General features: G+C 38.3%; 2 protein-coding genes across 2 annotated transcripts in view; both read right to left on the reverse strand.

The window, feature by feature from the left end:
• Positions 1-36: 36 nt before the first annotated feature.
• On the reverse strand, positions 37-4,145 carry LOC109036565 (synaptic plasticity regulator PANTS). The gene is made up of 3 exons (XM_019050857.2): positions 3,700-4,145; positions 2,932-3,096; positions 37-344 (listed from the first exon to the last, which is right to left on the reverse strand). Exons 1-3 carry the CDS (start codon positions 3,772-3,774, stop codon positions 114-116), a joined length of 471 nt encoding a protein of 156 aa, XP_018906402.2. The 5' UTR covers positions 3,775-4,145; the 3' UTR covers positions 37-113.
• Positions 4,146-12,245: 8,100 nt separating this feature from the next.
• Positions 12,246-16,176, reverse strand: part of LOC109036563 (alanine--glyoxylate aminotransferase 2, mitochondrial) — a 29,882-nt gene continuing 25,951 nt past the window's right edge. Inside the window, exon 10 of the mRNA XM_019050855.2 lies at positions 12,246-13,205. Coding sequence (XP_018906400.2) covers positions 13,095-13,205 — 111 coding nt within the window. The 3' untranslated portion in view covers positions 12,246-13,094. The remainder of the gene's footprint in view (positions 13,206-16,176) is intronic.

Genomic DNA, 16,176 nt, shown 5'->3' on the forward strand with positions numbered 1-16,176 from the left:
TAAAAAAAAGAAAATATAAAATAAGTCAATACCTCCTTCTTTTTATCGAGTTTATGTTCTTATTCACATCTAAAAATTTTAACACTAATCTTACACATCAACAACTTAAAAATTTACATAATTTTACACCATTTAGTTCTATCTTTCTGTAGTTGATTAGGATTTTCTTGCAGCTGTTTACGTTTGTACTCCAAGTATGAATCCTTATTTCTCTTCTCCATCCATTCTGGAAGCGGTGCATTCCAGTGTGGAGGTGGCTCTAGCCTGTGCTCCCACACATCATTAGCGTAGTGAGCTTTTATTCTTGCCTCTCTCCTTTGCAGTTCAAAGAGAATAAGTCTTTTCTGAAAAAAGCAGAAGAGGATGAACCTATCTTAAGCATAGTTGATATACGATTCTAGGAAAAGAATCAGATTTTGGAAAAACGTAAAATGTTGTACAAAACATGTTTAAACAGCAGAGGTTGTGATGGTGAGATAAATTTCGATTAACCTAACGCACAATTTTACTTCTGCATGTAAGACGGAGATGTCCCAACATATTCCCAGGAGACTGAACTCAGCACTTTCTTAAACTTTTTACCTCGTCAGCTTTTTCTTAATTGCAATGCACTCTTCTATGCAAGAGATTGGTGTTCCCACTACTCCTAATCATCCACCCCCCCCCCCCCCCTCTAAATTTGATCTTAGGTGATTTCCTGATATTGAATTTACAGGTTTTACCAAAAGAATAGTCATTTCATGGTTATTACAACTATAAGCTCTGTAACTTCCAAATTTTTCATTTAGAAATAAGCTGTGTGTGGTTCCATGGTTTTCAGTTATCGGCAAAGAAGCCCATTTTCCCCAAATTTTTTTAATTGAGATGAAGATTGTTTTCCCTGCCAAAAAAGCCCCTGAAAGTGGGAAACGCTTGCTGGGGGGTTGGACAACATTGGCGACAGGGACACCCCAGTGATCTGCTGCATGTATGTCGAAGGCTAAAATCTAAAGCCAGATCGTCCCAATAGACAGGGTCTGAATTAGAAAAAACCGTCACATGTTTTCTCTTCAAAATCCTCCGGAAAAAACGAATCACACAATGGAAAGTTCTGAAATTAACTCCTGAACGAAAAATTAATAAGTATTTTCAATACAGATCATACAGAAGTTAAATCATACAAATGAAGTTGTTTGTATTTTGCCATTTAACCAATGTTACTTGTGAACACTTAAATCTTGCTCAAGAGTTGATTCCCAGACTTCCTGTTGTGTTATTCTTCCTTTTTTAATGCTTTAATTTCATACCTTATCTCAAGGTCAAACCGCAACATAGCAGAATTCCCATCATACTTCACTTATGGAGGAGGGAACTTATCAATGTATTTTATAGAAAATTTTATGATTTTCCTTCTGCATCAAAATAATATTTCATAAGATTTTGATGCGATATAGTTGGATCATCTTGTTCCAGAAAATACAACAGACTAAAATTTTGAATCTCTGCCATTGATGTGGATCAGTGTGGCCGTTGATAAATCATATGACAGGTATATAGGATGTAGAAGCCGAGCAATGGTGCAAAATGAGAGATTTTCCTGGAGGGCTGATTGTTAAAAGTTTCCATCCGATGACTGGAGACGGCAACACTGAAAGGAAATGGAGTAATTCAATTAAGGTGATTCGATGGACGCCATATTTTGTGTCAGAACGGCATGCAATATATCGCATTAATTGGTTCCATTTTTTCAGCTACTCGTCATTTTTCTGCAATTTTGAGATCGCAATTCTGTTGTCAGAAGACTAAAGCACTCACTTACCAATTTTAACGAAGAAATTCAACGTAACAAAGGCGTGGTTTTTTCAGAGAGAAAACATCGCATTCGATACTGATAGATCGAAACTGCACTTGAATGCGATATTTTCTCTCTGAAAAAACCACGCCTTTATTACGTTGAATTTCTTTGTTAAAATTGGTAAGTGAGTGCTTTAGTCTCCTGACAACAGAATTGCGATCTCAAAATTGCAGAAAAATGACGAGTAGCTGAAAAAATGGACCCAATTGATGCGATATATCGCATGCCGTTCTGACTCAAAATATGGCATCCATCGAATCACCTTAATCAGCTTCGTCAGTTAACCTCTTCATCGTTCCTACGGCAGGTGGAATCGACAAGAAGCTCCTCTAGAGTTGCCAATATTTTGCCGTCAAATCCATCTGACACAGGTATGACCGAGAGGATGACCGATAAAGGCAACCAATTACATAACTCTAGTCCTCTTCAGTATTGTTGTATTCAGTCAACAAATGCAAACTTTAGAAAATTAGGCTGCAGAGGTCCAGAAACTTTCCGAACACGTTAGCAAGCCCTGATGCGTACTCGTTGCATGAAACAGGAGAGCCCCCATGAAAACAGAGAAACAATTGTACCAATGGAGAAACCCTGCCAGCTTTGTTCCAGAATGTTTATATTTACTGCATTTTAGTTGTTAAAGGAAGCATAGTTGTTTCAATGAGGATTTCTTTTTTGTTAGATATTGTTCAGAATGAAATGATCATAAATTTTGGCCAAGGATGGGGGAAAGTCAATTAAATATGGAGAAAAGCTTGGAACTTTCCACATCCTGGCAGACCGAAATAGACATCGAAGTGTGATATATTCCATGGTTAAGATACGGCTAGGTTTGTCTCATCTCATGGTATCGACATAGAATCAATAATCACTTTTGCCGCAAGAGGCTAGACCTCTTGGCAATTTTATTTGTAGTGGCCTTAACTTAATTTGTATTACTTATGTTTTTTTCTTTATTAATAAATAAAATCTGAATCTGAAATCTGAATCAGGCTGCTGTCACCCGAAAACAATGTACAACATTAGGATGGTAGCCATGCTGAACAATATATTTACCTATTCTGAACTCAAAATGGAGGAAAAAGGGACAATAAACTTACAGCAGCCTCTGGATCCTTTTTGTCTTGGAAATTGCTACAATCTCTGTAATTCGATTTCCAATGCAAACAGTCCTGCGTTTCTCCGTGGATAAACAATTGATAAAAACGAGCCTTTAGACTGGCACATTCTGTATATTCACGGTTGTAACTGTCACAGGGTCTTATCTGAAATAAGAGAATAAACTCAATTTTTCAGTTACATCAATACCTTCTGTTAAGTGAGAAAAACTTGTCCTGGACAGTTTGGGAAACCCAAGGAAGGTTTGGAAACCCAACTGAGGACTGTATGGCTTATCATTACCTTCCTACCTCAAAATAAGAGAAACTCAAGGCAGGACATTAAAGAAATCTTCAATTAGCAATTAAACTTTCAAAATTAAGGAGTCTTAAGTTTCAAAATTAATCATAGTGATTCAACAGGGCAAGTACCTTTGTGCAACAATCGATTTGCCACAAGTTTCCCTGCTAAACAATTGACAATGATAAGAACCACCGGTAGATAAATTGTATACAGTGTTTCTGGCTCTTCCTCTAAGGGAATTCTCACTTTGATGTTAATGCATTTGAACAGTAATCAAGGGTTTATACATGTGATCTTTCTAACAGTGCAGGAGGAGACACAGTCTCGTATTTCAAAACTGCCTTTGTGACCTCTGTAATTTCAGGAATATGCTGGACAGTTTTTTAGCAATAAAATCTGAGCAGATATCCATTCACTTAACATATACAATTGATCAAATAAATTTCAAAACAAGAGTTAAGGCATACCATCCATCCAAATTTATTAATTAATTCCTCAGTGTTATCCAGCGGGGCTTTCGCGATATTGCTGAAGCTGCTCATGATGATTGGAAAGCTGCACAAAACAAGGGATTCGTCCCACAGCCTTAATCAAAAAGAAAAAATTTAATTGGACTTTCGAAATAATTTTAGGTCATTAAATTCATCAGATGTACTTGATGGGCAAAATTACTATATTTGAGTGAAGTCAGAGGGTGGATGTTACAAAGATTTAGCACTTGTGGAGACAAACTAGAGCCATTTAATTTTTTCGAACTATTAAACAAACAAAAAAACATTAACGCACGCTTGTATTAACCGTTTTATATAAGAATAAAATTGTAGGTACCAAATTTACATGAGTTAAAAATCTAGCTAATCTAAGATACAACATGCAAAAAGCATGCAGTGCAGTGAAGATTGAGGTTATGTTTATCCTATCCCAGTATCCTTATCTTATCAATGACGTATCTGTAAATACAGGGTGTCCCAAAAGTCCGTACCCCCCCCCCCCCCCACGAATAACTTTCAAACGGTTAGAGATTGATGATTGAAAACGAAACTTTGAGGATTTTTCCATCTCAAAGCTGACCTGACCATCTTCTACGAGGGTCCAAATTGTTGCCCCTTCTTCGAATCGGGGGGGGGGGGGGGGGGGGGGGCTTTTTTTTTCAAATGGTAATCCCTACCTTGTAATACATCATTGGAAAGACCATGAGAAGCTAAGAATTTTGGCGCAAACCACAAATCAAGTGCCGGCTAGCCAACATGGCAACTAAACCACAAAGAGAGTGCCGCTGATTCCTCGACTTTTCCGATGCTACATGCAATCCAGGTTACTTGCCTCATGTCGTCTTACCGAAAGATCCGTAAGTACAGGCTACGCTACAGGCCCGGACTTAGCCCGGACTTAGGGCGTGTGCAGGGCGTGCGGCGCACACGGGCGCCAGCCTTTGGGGGGCGCCACGAAAGAAGAAGAGAGGGAAAAAAAGGGGGGAAAGGAAAAGGGAAAAAAGGGAAGAAAGGACAAGGGGAAAAAAGGAAAAGGAAACAAAGTTGGGCAGTGAAAGCTAGTGAAAGCAAGGAAGAAGGGGGGAAATGGAAAGGAAAAGGAGGCAAGAAAAGTGAAAAGAGAGTCCGCGAGAAAGGGGGGGGGGGCATAAAAACCATAGACAAAATATAAAGAGAATTGCCGTCTAAAGGTAAATCGGGACAAAAACTCCATCTGGTCCATAGCTAGACGGTCAGGCCCCCCTTGACCCTAAATTTGCGGCTGTACAGAAATACAAGAGTAGGCATGTAGTAAGGGGGCGCCATAAATCCATCGAACAGAAGCCGATATCGCATTTTAGGCCACGTCCGCCATCTTGGATTTGAGAATTTTTAAACATAGTAAAAATTCGAGTTTCCGGTCGAAAAATACAGTCAGACACCGAGTTTCAAAAAAATCCATCGAACAGGAGCCGACATAGCATTTTAGGCCACGTCCGCCATCTTATATTTGAAAATTTTCAAAAATCGACTAAAAATTCGAGTTTCCCGTCGAAAAGTACCCCTGATCCCGCGGTTCCCAAAGCTCTAACGAACAGAAACGGAGGCCAGAATCGGGGCTCATTTTAGGCCACATCCAACAATTTGGAGTTGAGAATTTTAAAAAATTGACTAAAAATTCGAGTTTTCCGTTGAAAAATACCCAGTGATACCGCGTTTCACAAGACTCGAACAAACAGAAACCGAGATACCATTTTAGCCCACGTCCGCCATCTTGAATTTGAGAATTTTAAAAAATTGACTAAAAATTCGAGTTTCCCGTCGAAAAATACCTACTGACACCGAATTTCAGAAAAATCCATCGAACAGGGGCCGAGATAGCATTTTAAGCCATTTCGGATTTTCGAATTTTGAATTTTGCCAGATTTTGATTTAAAACGCGTGAACCCCAAAATCGAAGCTCAGATTCGGATTCCTCGTAAAAAATCGATGCGATTTCATGTATCATACCCTGACACCGAATTTCAAGAAAATCTATCGAACAGGAGCCGAGATGGCATTTTAAGCCAACTTCAGTCATTTCGGATTTTTGAAGTTGAAAAATTTTACTTAAAACGCGTGATACCCAAAATCGAAGTTCAGATTCGGATTCCTCGTTAAAAATTGATACAATTTCATGTATCATGCCCGAGCATAGCGTGAAGGAAAGATACGTAACGTGGACATACTGATTCGAGCATATGAATCCAACGTGGCAACATGGGTAGTGCTCAGTGGGTCAGCGGAGGAGGAAGAATAAGAATTTATCGTGAGAAATTCCTCGCGACGAAACCGAACGCTTAGCCGGCGCTTAGCGGCGCCTCCCCGTTCGGTTTCACTCGGGCGACAGGCGGCGGCGTAGTTCAAAAGGGAAGTACGACAGAGTCTATACGCGTCGTTAAACCTTTTTCCTTCACGCTATTTTAACATATGATACATGAAATCTCATCAATTTTTCACGAGGAATCCGAATCTGAGTTTAGATTTTGGATATCACGCGTTTTAATCTATTTAAAATCGTAAGAGACTTTACAGAATTGTCCTTGAAAATTGATCACACATAAGTGTTTTTTTACGTCATTAAACCTATTTCCTTCACGCTATTCTAACATATGATGCATAAAATCTCATCAATTTTTCACGAGGAATCCGAATCTGAGCTTAGATTTTCGATATTACGCGTTTTAATCTATTTAAAATTGTGGAAGAAATTACAGAATTGTCCTTGAAAATTGATCACACATTAGTGTTTTTTTACGTCATTAAACCTATTTCCTTCACGCTATTCTAAAATTTGATGCATGAAATCGCATCAGTTTTTCACGAGGAATCCGAATCTGAGCTTAGATTTTGGATATTACACGTTTTAATCTATTTAAAATCGTAGAAGAAATTACAGAATTGTCCTTGAAAATTGATCACACATTAGTGATTTTTTACCCCGTTTTTCTTCTACGTTCACGTAATGAAATTAGATCAACAGTTGACTCATCGACTAGTCTAGCCTAACCCCCCAGAATCGGTCTAAAGGGCGAGAGCATTGTATAGCAGGTTGTGGGAAACTATTTTTTGCAGCAACAACCAATTGGATCGAATTTTGCAAAAAGGAACTAAGAGCATTTCAATGTTGCTGGGATTGTGCAACTTAGGTACATTCTTTGCAAAAAGTAAACTTTGCGACGGTAATTTTCGTCTTGAATTCATAGTTTATTGGGAGTAGAGGTGAAACTAGTTCAGATGATCGTTTATGTTTGCAAGGTTAGCGACATTCAGGGGCGTAGCTAGGAAATTTCTCTGGGGGGGGGGGGGGCATGGGACCACCTCTCGTGGTGAAGAGAGCGGGGGGAGGGTGAGGAATGAAGGGGGGCACGAGATTTCTGGGGGGCCCAGCCCCCCCCCCCCCAGGACCCCCCTAGCTACGCCCATGGCGACATTGAAATGCTCTTGATGCTCCGTACAGGTACGCGCGGTTGTTATAAGGCCGAAATCCACGATCAGCCTGAGCTTAAATTTAGCGTCAGTGTGGCATTTGCTCAACGATCGAATTTCTTAAATTTGATCGTTTTCAACTAACTTTTGTATTTAAGTAGATGGATGGGTGAGAAGACGGGTGGAATTCATCTGATTCGGAACGTTCATTGATGGTCAGGATTTGGCGGCCCGCTGAATTCTGACGTTCACCGAGCAGCAGACTCATCAAACTGATGCCAGACGGCCAGACTGAAGCAGGGCCGGATTTACCCACTTGCCGCCCATGGGCCGCCTGTATTTTGCCGCCCCCTTCTCATTCGTTTTGAAACATCGATACACCATCAAGAGAACGTGCCGGAGGAGGAGGGGTGCATAAGACGCGTTTACTCGTGTTGGGCACATTTTTTGTGAAAACCCTGTCAACGAGCCAAAGTTCACGGAACTTAGCGCGAAAGGTAAGTTCCGTAAACCTACCTCTGTGAGTTCAAGGCCTTTCATTTATAAGAAATGAACGAAACAATTATGAAAGAATAAACGTAAACGTGGTTTAATAATTTTAATTTCCGCCACCGCGCTAACCGCACTGTGTTTGACGCAATGCGTGAAGTATCCTCACAGCCTTGTAGGCGCTACGCGTTCCACGCCGACCACCGCTGACCGCACTGTTTTTGACGCAATGCGTGAAGTATTCATGCAGTCTTGTAGGCACTATGAGTTTCACGCCAACCGCTGCTGACCGCACTACGTTTGCCGCAATGCGTGAAGTATTTGTGGAGTCTTGTAGGCGCTAATATTTGTGTCATGCTGACTGGCGCGGCGCGCCGAGGGCTTCTCCATTTCATCTCAAGTCCTCGTCATCATTGCTCTTTGCGCCGCTCCAGGCCAAATTGCGTGTTTGGTTTCTCTCTCAACTAGACTAATGAAAGGCGCAGTCTCTTGTATTACCGAAAGACGAACAAATTAAAAATTACTATATATTTTAACTCTCAGGAAATGAGAGATTTTGTCGCCTTTTCTCGTTTTTAATTTTTTTTTCTGAATCCGATTTTTTTTTTTGATACCTACATTTGAAAAATTGCAACATTTGCCGCCCCTATTTGCCGTCATGGGCCGCGGCCCATTTGGCCACCCCCTAAATCCGGCCCTGGACTGAAGTTCAGGCTGATCGTGGATTTTGGCCTATAGGTATTTTATGTCCGTGATATGGTCTTGTCACCAATCACAATCAGTCTGATGAGATGACCGAGCGCCAAAGGGGGGTTGTAGAGGCGGTTTATTGTTTATTCTGTCTTTAAACCTTTGATCCGCCACTACTGAGAGTCCCAACACTGGCACCTGGATTACATTTTGAATAAGGAACCACTATTACTGGTTCATTTTAGAAACAACATATGAGCCCTTGATTTCCCTATTAAGATACGTGTTTTTATGGAAGAGACAGAGACAGTGGTTCCTTATTGCAAAATGTAATCCACCTGAAGAATTTGTTGATGCTTTAATTGTCTCTACCCCTCTCTTCTACAGGCCGACTTGTAAGTATGGACTACCCCCTTTTGAACTCATAAAATTGAAGTTCATAACTCATTCATTTGACGATTCCGTCCATGCAGTTGATATCAAAGACGTACCTACTTTGACACAGTGATTTTCAACGAGGGATAAAGTAGATGGTTTTACACATGGATATGTATAATGTGAAAGACCATCATAATTTTATTGGAAAATAATGAATAATGAATTGTTTATTTATATAAAAACTTGAACTTTGAGACTTAATGAAAGGGCATCGCGGAAGAAAAAGTTAAGTGATATTCTAGCAAATCCGAAGAAAACGTGCGTTCATGGTTGAAAAATTACATTGAAGCGTATACACATTCTTAAGTCTTAATTTGGATAAATAGAAGGAAATTGTGAATTCAACCATACGGTATAATTGCGAGGGGAGTTGGTTTCATTTGAAAGGTGGTGTTCTCAATGCTTCGGGAAACTTAATAATTTCTGGGGTTCGTCCCCGATTTTTAAACTTTAAAATCATAAATTGGATGGAGGGGAAGTGGTGTTTTTTGATTTTTTGTTTTTCGGAAAAAGTTTTGTTGCTTCGCATCTTACTTTACTGTTTGGCTGTCTTTTTATCAGCGTTTTCATTCATCAATCATAATTAAGTGATGTTATTCCAACAATCAACTGCATCAACTTACATTTTTCTTTTCCGCGTTTTTTTTTTTTTTTTTTTTTTTTTTTTTTTTTTTTTTTTTTTTTACGGTTTTTCATGATTGGTTCCATATTTTTCCTATTGCCCAATTTTTCCTCTTTAAGTCAATAAATCTCCAAGTTTTTTTCTCTTTCACGCTGTGTCTTTTTCAATGTGTATAATTATGTTTATTATTAATTTCCTTTTCATGTCATCCTTTTTTTCTGATTATTTTTTTTAATTAAAAATTGAACTTTTCAGTTAGGATTTTTAAATTAATACTAATTTTTACTAATTTTAAATTTTAAATTGAAACAGTTGTTATGAAGGGAAATTTTCAATGACCGAGGCGGTCGTCCTCCAAAACGTGGTCGCGTTTTCAAGAATTCTTTGCATGTTCGTTTAGGAGCAAGAACTTTAACTCTGTTATTAGTATTGAAATCAAAGTTTCATTTTTCATTGCGGGAAGTTTCAAATTGAAGATCAGAACTTGATGAAAATTTTGTTAACAACATTTCAGTCGGTTCAATGATATAATTTGTCATCCTTGTGTTGCTCGCCATTTTCCGGTGAATGTCCAATGGTCATTTTAAAACTGCTGCCAAATGGCTTAATTTCTTTACCGATATTCGGGGACAAATACGATTTGAAATCAATTATTTTTAAATTCTCCAAATTTCATAAAAGCATATCAGAAATTATAATAGTGCTGTTGCTTTTGCCCCTCTTTATTGAAATTCGAATTGATATTCGGGTGATGGGACCTTATTGCTTTAAAGTTCAAGGATCCATATATAGGTAAGTTTATTACCGGAACCAGAAAGCAGACTGACAGGAAAAACGAGAAGACAAAGCGGAAAAAATTAGATGAAGTTAAAACAGGGAGCAGAAAAAAGGAAGAAGAAACCAGAAGGAACAGCTTCTGATGAAGAAAAATGGTAGAAGCAAAAAAAGAAAAAGATAAAAGGAGGAAAAGAGAAGAGCAAAGTTGTAGGAATATAGGAAGAAAGCAGGACAGAAATGGCAAAAGAAGGAATCAAATCAAATTTATTCGAAAAAAAGCAAGTAAGTATTTAAAAAATAAGAAAAGATCTTCTTTAAAATTAGTTTGAAAACAAATGGTAAAATCCTAAAAAATAATTTTGTATGAAGATTTAAACAAAAGTTGTAGTTTAAAGTTTAACTAAATAAATTACAAATTTTTGAAAACATTTTGTTATATTTATTCTCTCAAAAAAATAATTAGACCCGATTCAAAGACAAAACAGAAAATTAATTGAAAATAAATTCAAAAAAAAAAAAAAAAAACATGTGAAAGTGAAAAGTGAACAGGAAAAATAAGGGGCTGCGAAGCAGCCCCATAAGCCCCTAGTATGACTTTAAACTCGAATATTGAGGCAAGAAAATAAGCTTTAGGGCTTCATTTATTTTGCAATGTATACTTGTCATGTATACTATGCCATCGGTGATATTTGGTTTTTTACCCATCCTTAAAATTTTCGATATGAAGTAAACTTTATAACACTTTTTTTGTTTTGTTTTATTTTTTTATGAAAATATTACTTCATTCTAAAAACATGTAAATTTTTAAAACGTGGCAAGTTCTTTCTGAGAGGTGGCATCGATATTAATATCATTCAGCCGTAGTGGTGTTGAAAGCAACTGTACAAAAATTAATAAAAGAGGGGAAAAAACCAAGAAGCACGCAATCATTGGTATTTTTACATCGACCTTTTGAAGTCAAATGCGTCCAATTTTGAGCGTTTGGTTGCACGTGCACCACGCTGCAGCGCAGTAAACGCACAAAATATAAAAGACAAAATTAAAGTGTTTTGGAAGTCATTAAATTTCACACGGAACCAACTTAATATTTACAAAACACACATTATATTTTCCTTTACATATTTTTTCCATCTATTAAAAGAGAATAATCCACGCAGAGTGAGCAAAAATTTCAAAATCACGAGTTGAATTTGCTGACTTCGCGAGTTCCAATATTAGAGCCGAACACAGAGCGAAGCGGCCTACAAACCTAAGTGGATACTTCACGCATTGCGCAATGCTTGAAGTATCCACTTAGGTTTGTAGGCGCCAATGCACGTTGCGCGTTGCGCGTCGACCGCCCTCTCGCCGCGGCGCCATAAGCAACTTCACAACAGAGGTGTTGCACAGTATCATACGAAATTGAAGGCGCTGCAGCATGTTAAGGATGACAGGCATCCTTTAAGAGTACGGAGCTTTCCACAAAAAGATAGCTGTAGTCCAAAAACTCAGTAAGTGATAGCATCCGTATTTAAAGATGTTTAGCATGATTTTTGAATGTCATTAGAGGAAAAAAAGGACTCGATTTAGGCAGAAACATCCTTGAGTATGCAGTCAAGAAGAATTTATTTTAAATCAAGACAAAGTAGCTGAATAAAAGCGGGGTTCTGTTTGATGTGAGGGACTTTTCTTTTTATGTAAGCATCCTTTCTTGAACAAACATTACTTTCTTTATTGATTCATGAGGAAATTCTCTCGGCGGTAAATTCGAGCTTAGATCTGCTTGAATCAAGTCACTTTTTCCTCTTATGAAGTTCAAAAATCGTGCTAAACGTTCTTGAATACAGATACTAGGACTTACATGGATTCACATGTGGACTTATTAATTTTGGGTCTCAATTGGTAAGAGGACCAAAACTCCCCTGCCGAAACGTAACTGCCGGACGTAAACTGCTAGAAAAACAGGTGCGTGGACAAAAAATCGTTGTCGAAATGTCCTATAACCACTTTACCCATCTGTGATGGCCTTTATAATGTAAATGATAAAAAAGATAGACTTAAAAAAAAACAGCAGCATACCTACATTGCAAGAAGTTATACATTTGAAACATATCTTTCAAAGATAAAAATCATTCTTAAAAGATGAGCATCATAATCTACCAATACTTAAAATCGAGCAGTTGATACCAGAGTACAGGAGAGTGTTCTACAGACATGATGGGACAAGGACATGCTGAAAAATATCAGACCAAACCGCAATATGAACGTTTGAAATTGGTAGACCAAAAATTTTAGTATCAAGAACGAGCTACTTAAATTAATTCTAATCTGATATGTCCAGAGTGAAAAATGGCGGAATTATATAATACATTAGGTACAGCTTAACGCTCTGTATAGCACACAAATTTTTATCCGTGACTTATTCTTCAAACTCCTAAAGAGATTTTTCCGTCGAAATCTTAGGATCCAATTTTTCGACCCGACTCGACAAAAGCCTCTAAACCGAGTAGGTATTTTGCATGACAACTCTATGTTCCCGCAGACGGTAACATATCCATTCTGACATAATTTGCAAAATGTGCATAGTTGAATAAAGTTTTTTTTTACCGAGTTTATTGGCATAATGTTACAAGTTGGTACTAGGAGTGTGACATTCTCCTAGCCACGAAGGCCTGAGTTTAATCACATGAAAAGAGAACAAGTTAATTAATAATTTAATAGATAGCAAGATTAAACTAGAACCTCTGACACAATCTCAATCAACTTATGGCTGAAGGTCAAAGACGACGGGATTACATTCAATCGGGCCGATGAACTGGGAAGTAAGTAGGTAGTGTGTAATGCTCAGTATTATTTCTGAAAGCAAAAATGTATATGAATATCCACTGGGTACTAATCAATATCATGTCGTCAAAAACAAACATATTTATTAGTGTTTTTGTATTTTTTTGGCGTGTTTCGTGAGAACGTATCGTAGAACATCCACAGTGTAGTCAGCATCTGCCTTGGTGATGCACATTGGTGGCTTCAATCTTAAAATCTGTAACAAGAAATAAAGAGGGGTGTCTTTAAAAAGTAATAATTTGTACTTATGAGTATTCTGGCTAGAAATTTTCAGTCTTGTACAATCTTTTATGATAGTTTTTCCAAGTAAAACATAAAAATAATCTGTTCCCATCTATCAATGACAAGTCGAGTCACTTCATTTGTAGGGATCACTTAATAAGTCAAATGAGAATCTAAATTAGGGGTAAATGAAGTAACTTGAAGCAAACTAGAGACATTTTAGGGTCACATCAGGGCCGTTTAGAGTCAAATAAATTGAAATACAGTCAAATTTCACCCTAAACTAGAGTCGAAACTGACTATATCTTATTTTCAATGGAGGGACAAAATAAAGAATGCATTAGTCCAGCCATTTAAAAAAATTGAAAATTTTTATAGAGGCAAGATATAAGCATAAATAGGCAGACAATAAATCATTAAACCATCACCGTTCGGTACATTCGAAAAGGATGCGTTGGCATTTGGATTCGAACCGAGGATAAATAATTTCGGAAAAAATCGAGGCCCGGTGTCATCATAATTCGCCTTCAATTTAGGTGATGCAACCTAACCCCACACCGGAGTTAATTAAGTTGCATCAACAGGTTGGCTGTATTGTGAATATTTCCACGTTGCATAAAGACCTATAATTTACATTTGAGGAACCATCGATTGATTGGAACTCGACCACGCTCAGAGAAAAACGCCGTCGGAACATTTGAATGTAGCAAAATGTCTCTCGAAAAAGGAAGTATTTCAACGAAAAATCATGAATAGTTTTCATTGAAAGTTTCAGGTGACTGAGAACAAAGTTGCAAACAAACTGCACTGAATATTAGAAGAAAAGCCACGAGGCAAAAGGTCTGATAACATAAGTCAGGTATAAAATATTGTATTGACACCTTGTTTATTCATTTCCATTTTTAACGTGCTTTTTCTATCCTTTCGTTTAAGTCTCCTAGCCCATAATATCATCCGTTCTGTTCCTTGACATTTTTCAAGGGAATCCGTGTTTTATCAAAGGAAGTATTGCAACAGCGGAAGGCTTATGCAGCGGTTTTCTTCAGCAAGGCAACATAGTTTTCATCCCTAAACTGCGATTCCTCCTCATCGCGGAATAAGGATGATGGTTATACACTCATACCTCAACGGCGCCGCACGGTGGATCAGGTCAATTAAAGAGGTCGGACATGAAAAGTTTGACTAAAACTGTAAATTTTGATGTTTATTTCGTCACGTTTTAAATTTCAAGGATGCTAAATGTACTAATAGGAAATTTCACGAGGAAACCAATAAAGCCACTTTTAGAGCCTCTAAGTTTTGTGTAAACGGAGTTTACAAGCGTTTAAAGTTTCCAAATTTTGTCCGACCTCTCCTATTGACTCAATCCACATGTGCGCCGCGCGGTGATCAGTTGCTTGAAAACCAAATCGCTACTAGTTCGTCCTCAAGTGACGCAACCCGACCCCACACCGGAGTTCATTACAGTAACCGATTGACATGTATTCTGAACGTTTTTACGTACGTAGTCTGAAGATCTATTAGTTTCGTTCGAGAAATTATCTATGAATTGACCGACACGCTCGGCCACGGCTAAGGAAAAGCGCCGTATGAACATTCAAATGTTGGAAAATATCTCTCACAAAAGGATGCATTGGTAAGAAAAGCTATGAATATTTTCATCAAAGTTTCTGCTGATGGCGATCAAATTGCGAACAAACTTCACTGAATATTAAAATAAAAGCCACGTGGCGAGTGGTGTGATGTCAAATTTCAAGTACATAATGCCGTATTGACATCTTGCTTATTTATTTCGATTTTTAGGTGTTTTTTCTATCCTTTCGTTGAAGTCTCCTGGCCCATACCGTCCGCATTGTTCCTGAACATTTTACTAGGTAATCTAGGCTATATCAAGGGAAATTTTGAAACGTTGGAAGGCTCATAAGTCATATTTCCTTAGCAAGGCAGCATATTTTCCAACTCTACACTGCAATTCCTCCTTATCGCGGTATAAGGACGACGGTAGGTAATAAATTCATACACCTCCGTAACAGTGATATTAGAGCGCCGCGTCGTCACTTGCAAAATAAAATCGCTATATACTCTTACCCTTCCGTTTTCAGCTTTCAAATGTAAAAAGACCTGTTTGTAACTCGAAAACTCGCCTCATCACTCGTCATTGCTCATTAAATCCAGTGGAGTCACACGAATTTCGGATTTTCTTTAATTGTTGACAATTTTTTTTCAACTCACTCTAAAGTCTGGTAACCTAAATTTAAAAAGAATAAAAAACCAAAGCAAAGGAAAGAGGCAACATTGCGCATAATGACAAAGAGGCATGGGGTCATTTTCTCTTCCCTTGGGGTTAAAAAGAAAAGGAAAAAAGAAGAGAGTGCGAGGAAACAGGAGTAAGGACAAATAAGAAGGACGGAGTAAAAGTATAGCATACCTAATTTTCTACACACATTCGAGGACTTAACTACGCCACTGCCTCCTGGTCGTTTACAATTTTTACCTATTATCCAACACCTCAGAGGCAAAAAGTGTTGTTACCGAAGAAAAATCACAGTAAAAGAGTAAAAAGTCCGTTAATTTTAAGCACTGAAATTTCACCATGTTTAAGCTAAACCTGCAAAAATTTGAACAATTTTACGGAGAAGGCCTTTCGGACAGTCCCCGACTCCTCGAGGAAATGCTCCCCCCCCAACCCCACTCCTCATCAGTGGCGTAGACGAGGGGGGGGGGAGTCAAGGATGTCTGGATCCCCCCCCCCCATAGCCTCGTTAATTGTACCTCTTTTTTTTACTTTTGGAAGGCAGACATAGTATATTATCAAAGACGTAAACAAAGTAATGTTTTACCGGCAAGTTTTTGAATGCACCCCCCCCCCCCTTACAGAATTCCCAGCTACGTCACTGCTCCTCATTACCAAATGCCTCTTTCCGGTTCCTGGAATGGTCACTGCG

This window comes from Bemisia tabaci, chromosome 5 (assembly GCF_918797505.1).
Source record: "Bemisia tabaci chromosome 5, PGI_BMITA_v3".
Taxonomy (NCBI): domain Eukaryota; kingdom Metazoa; phylum Arthropoda; class Insecta; order Hemiptera; family Aleyrodidae; genus Bemisia; species Bemisia tabaci.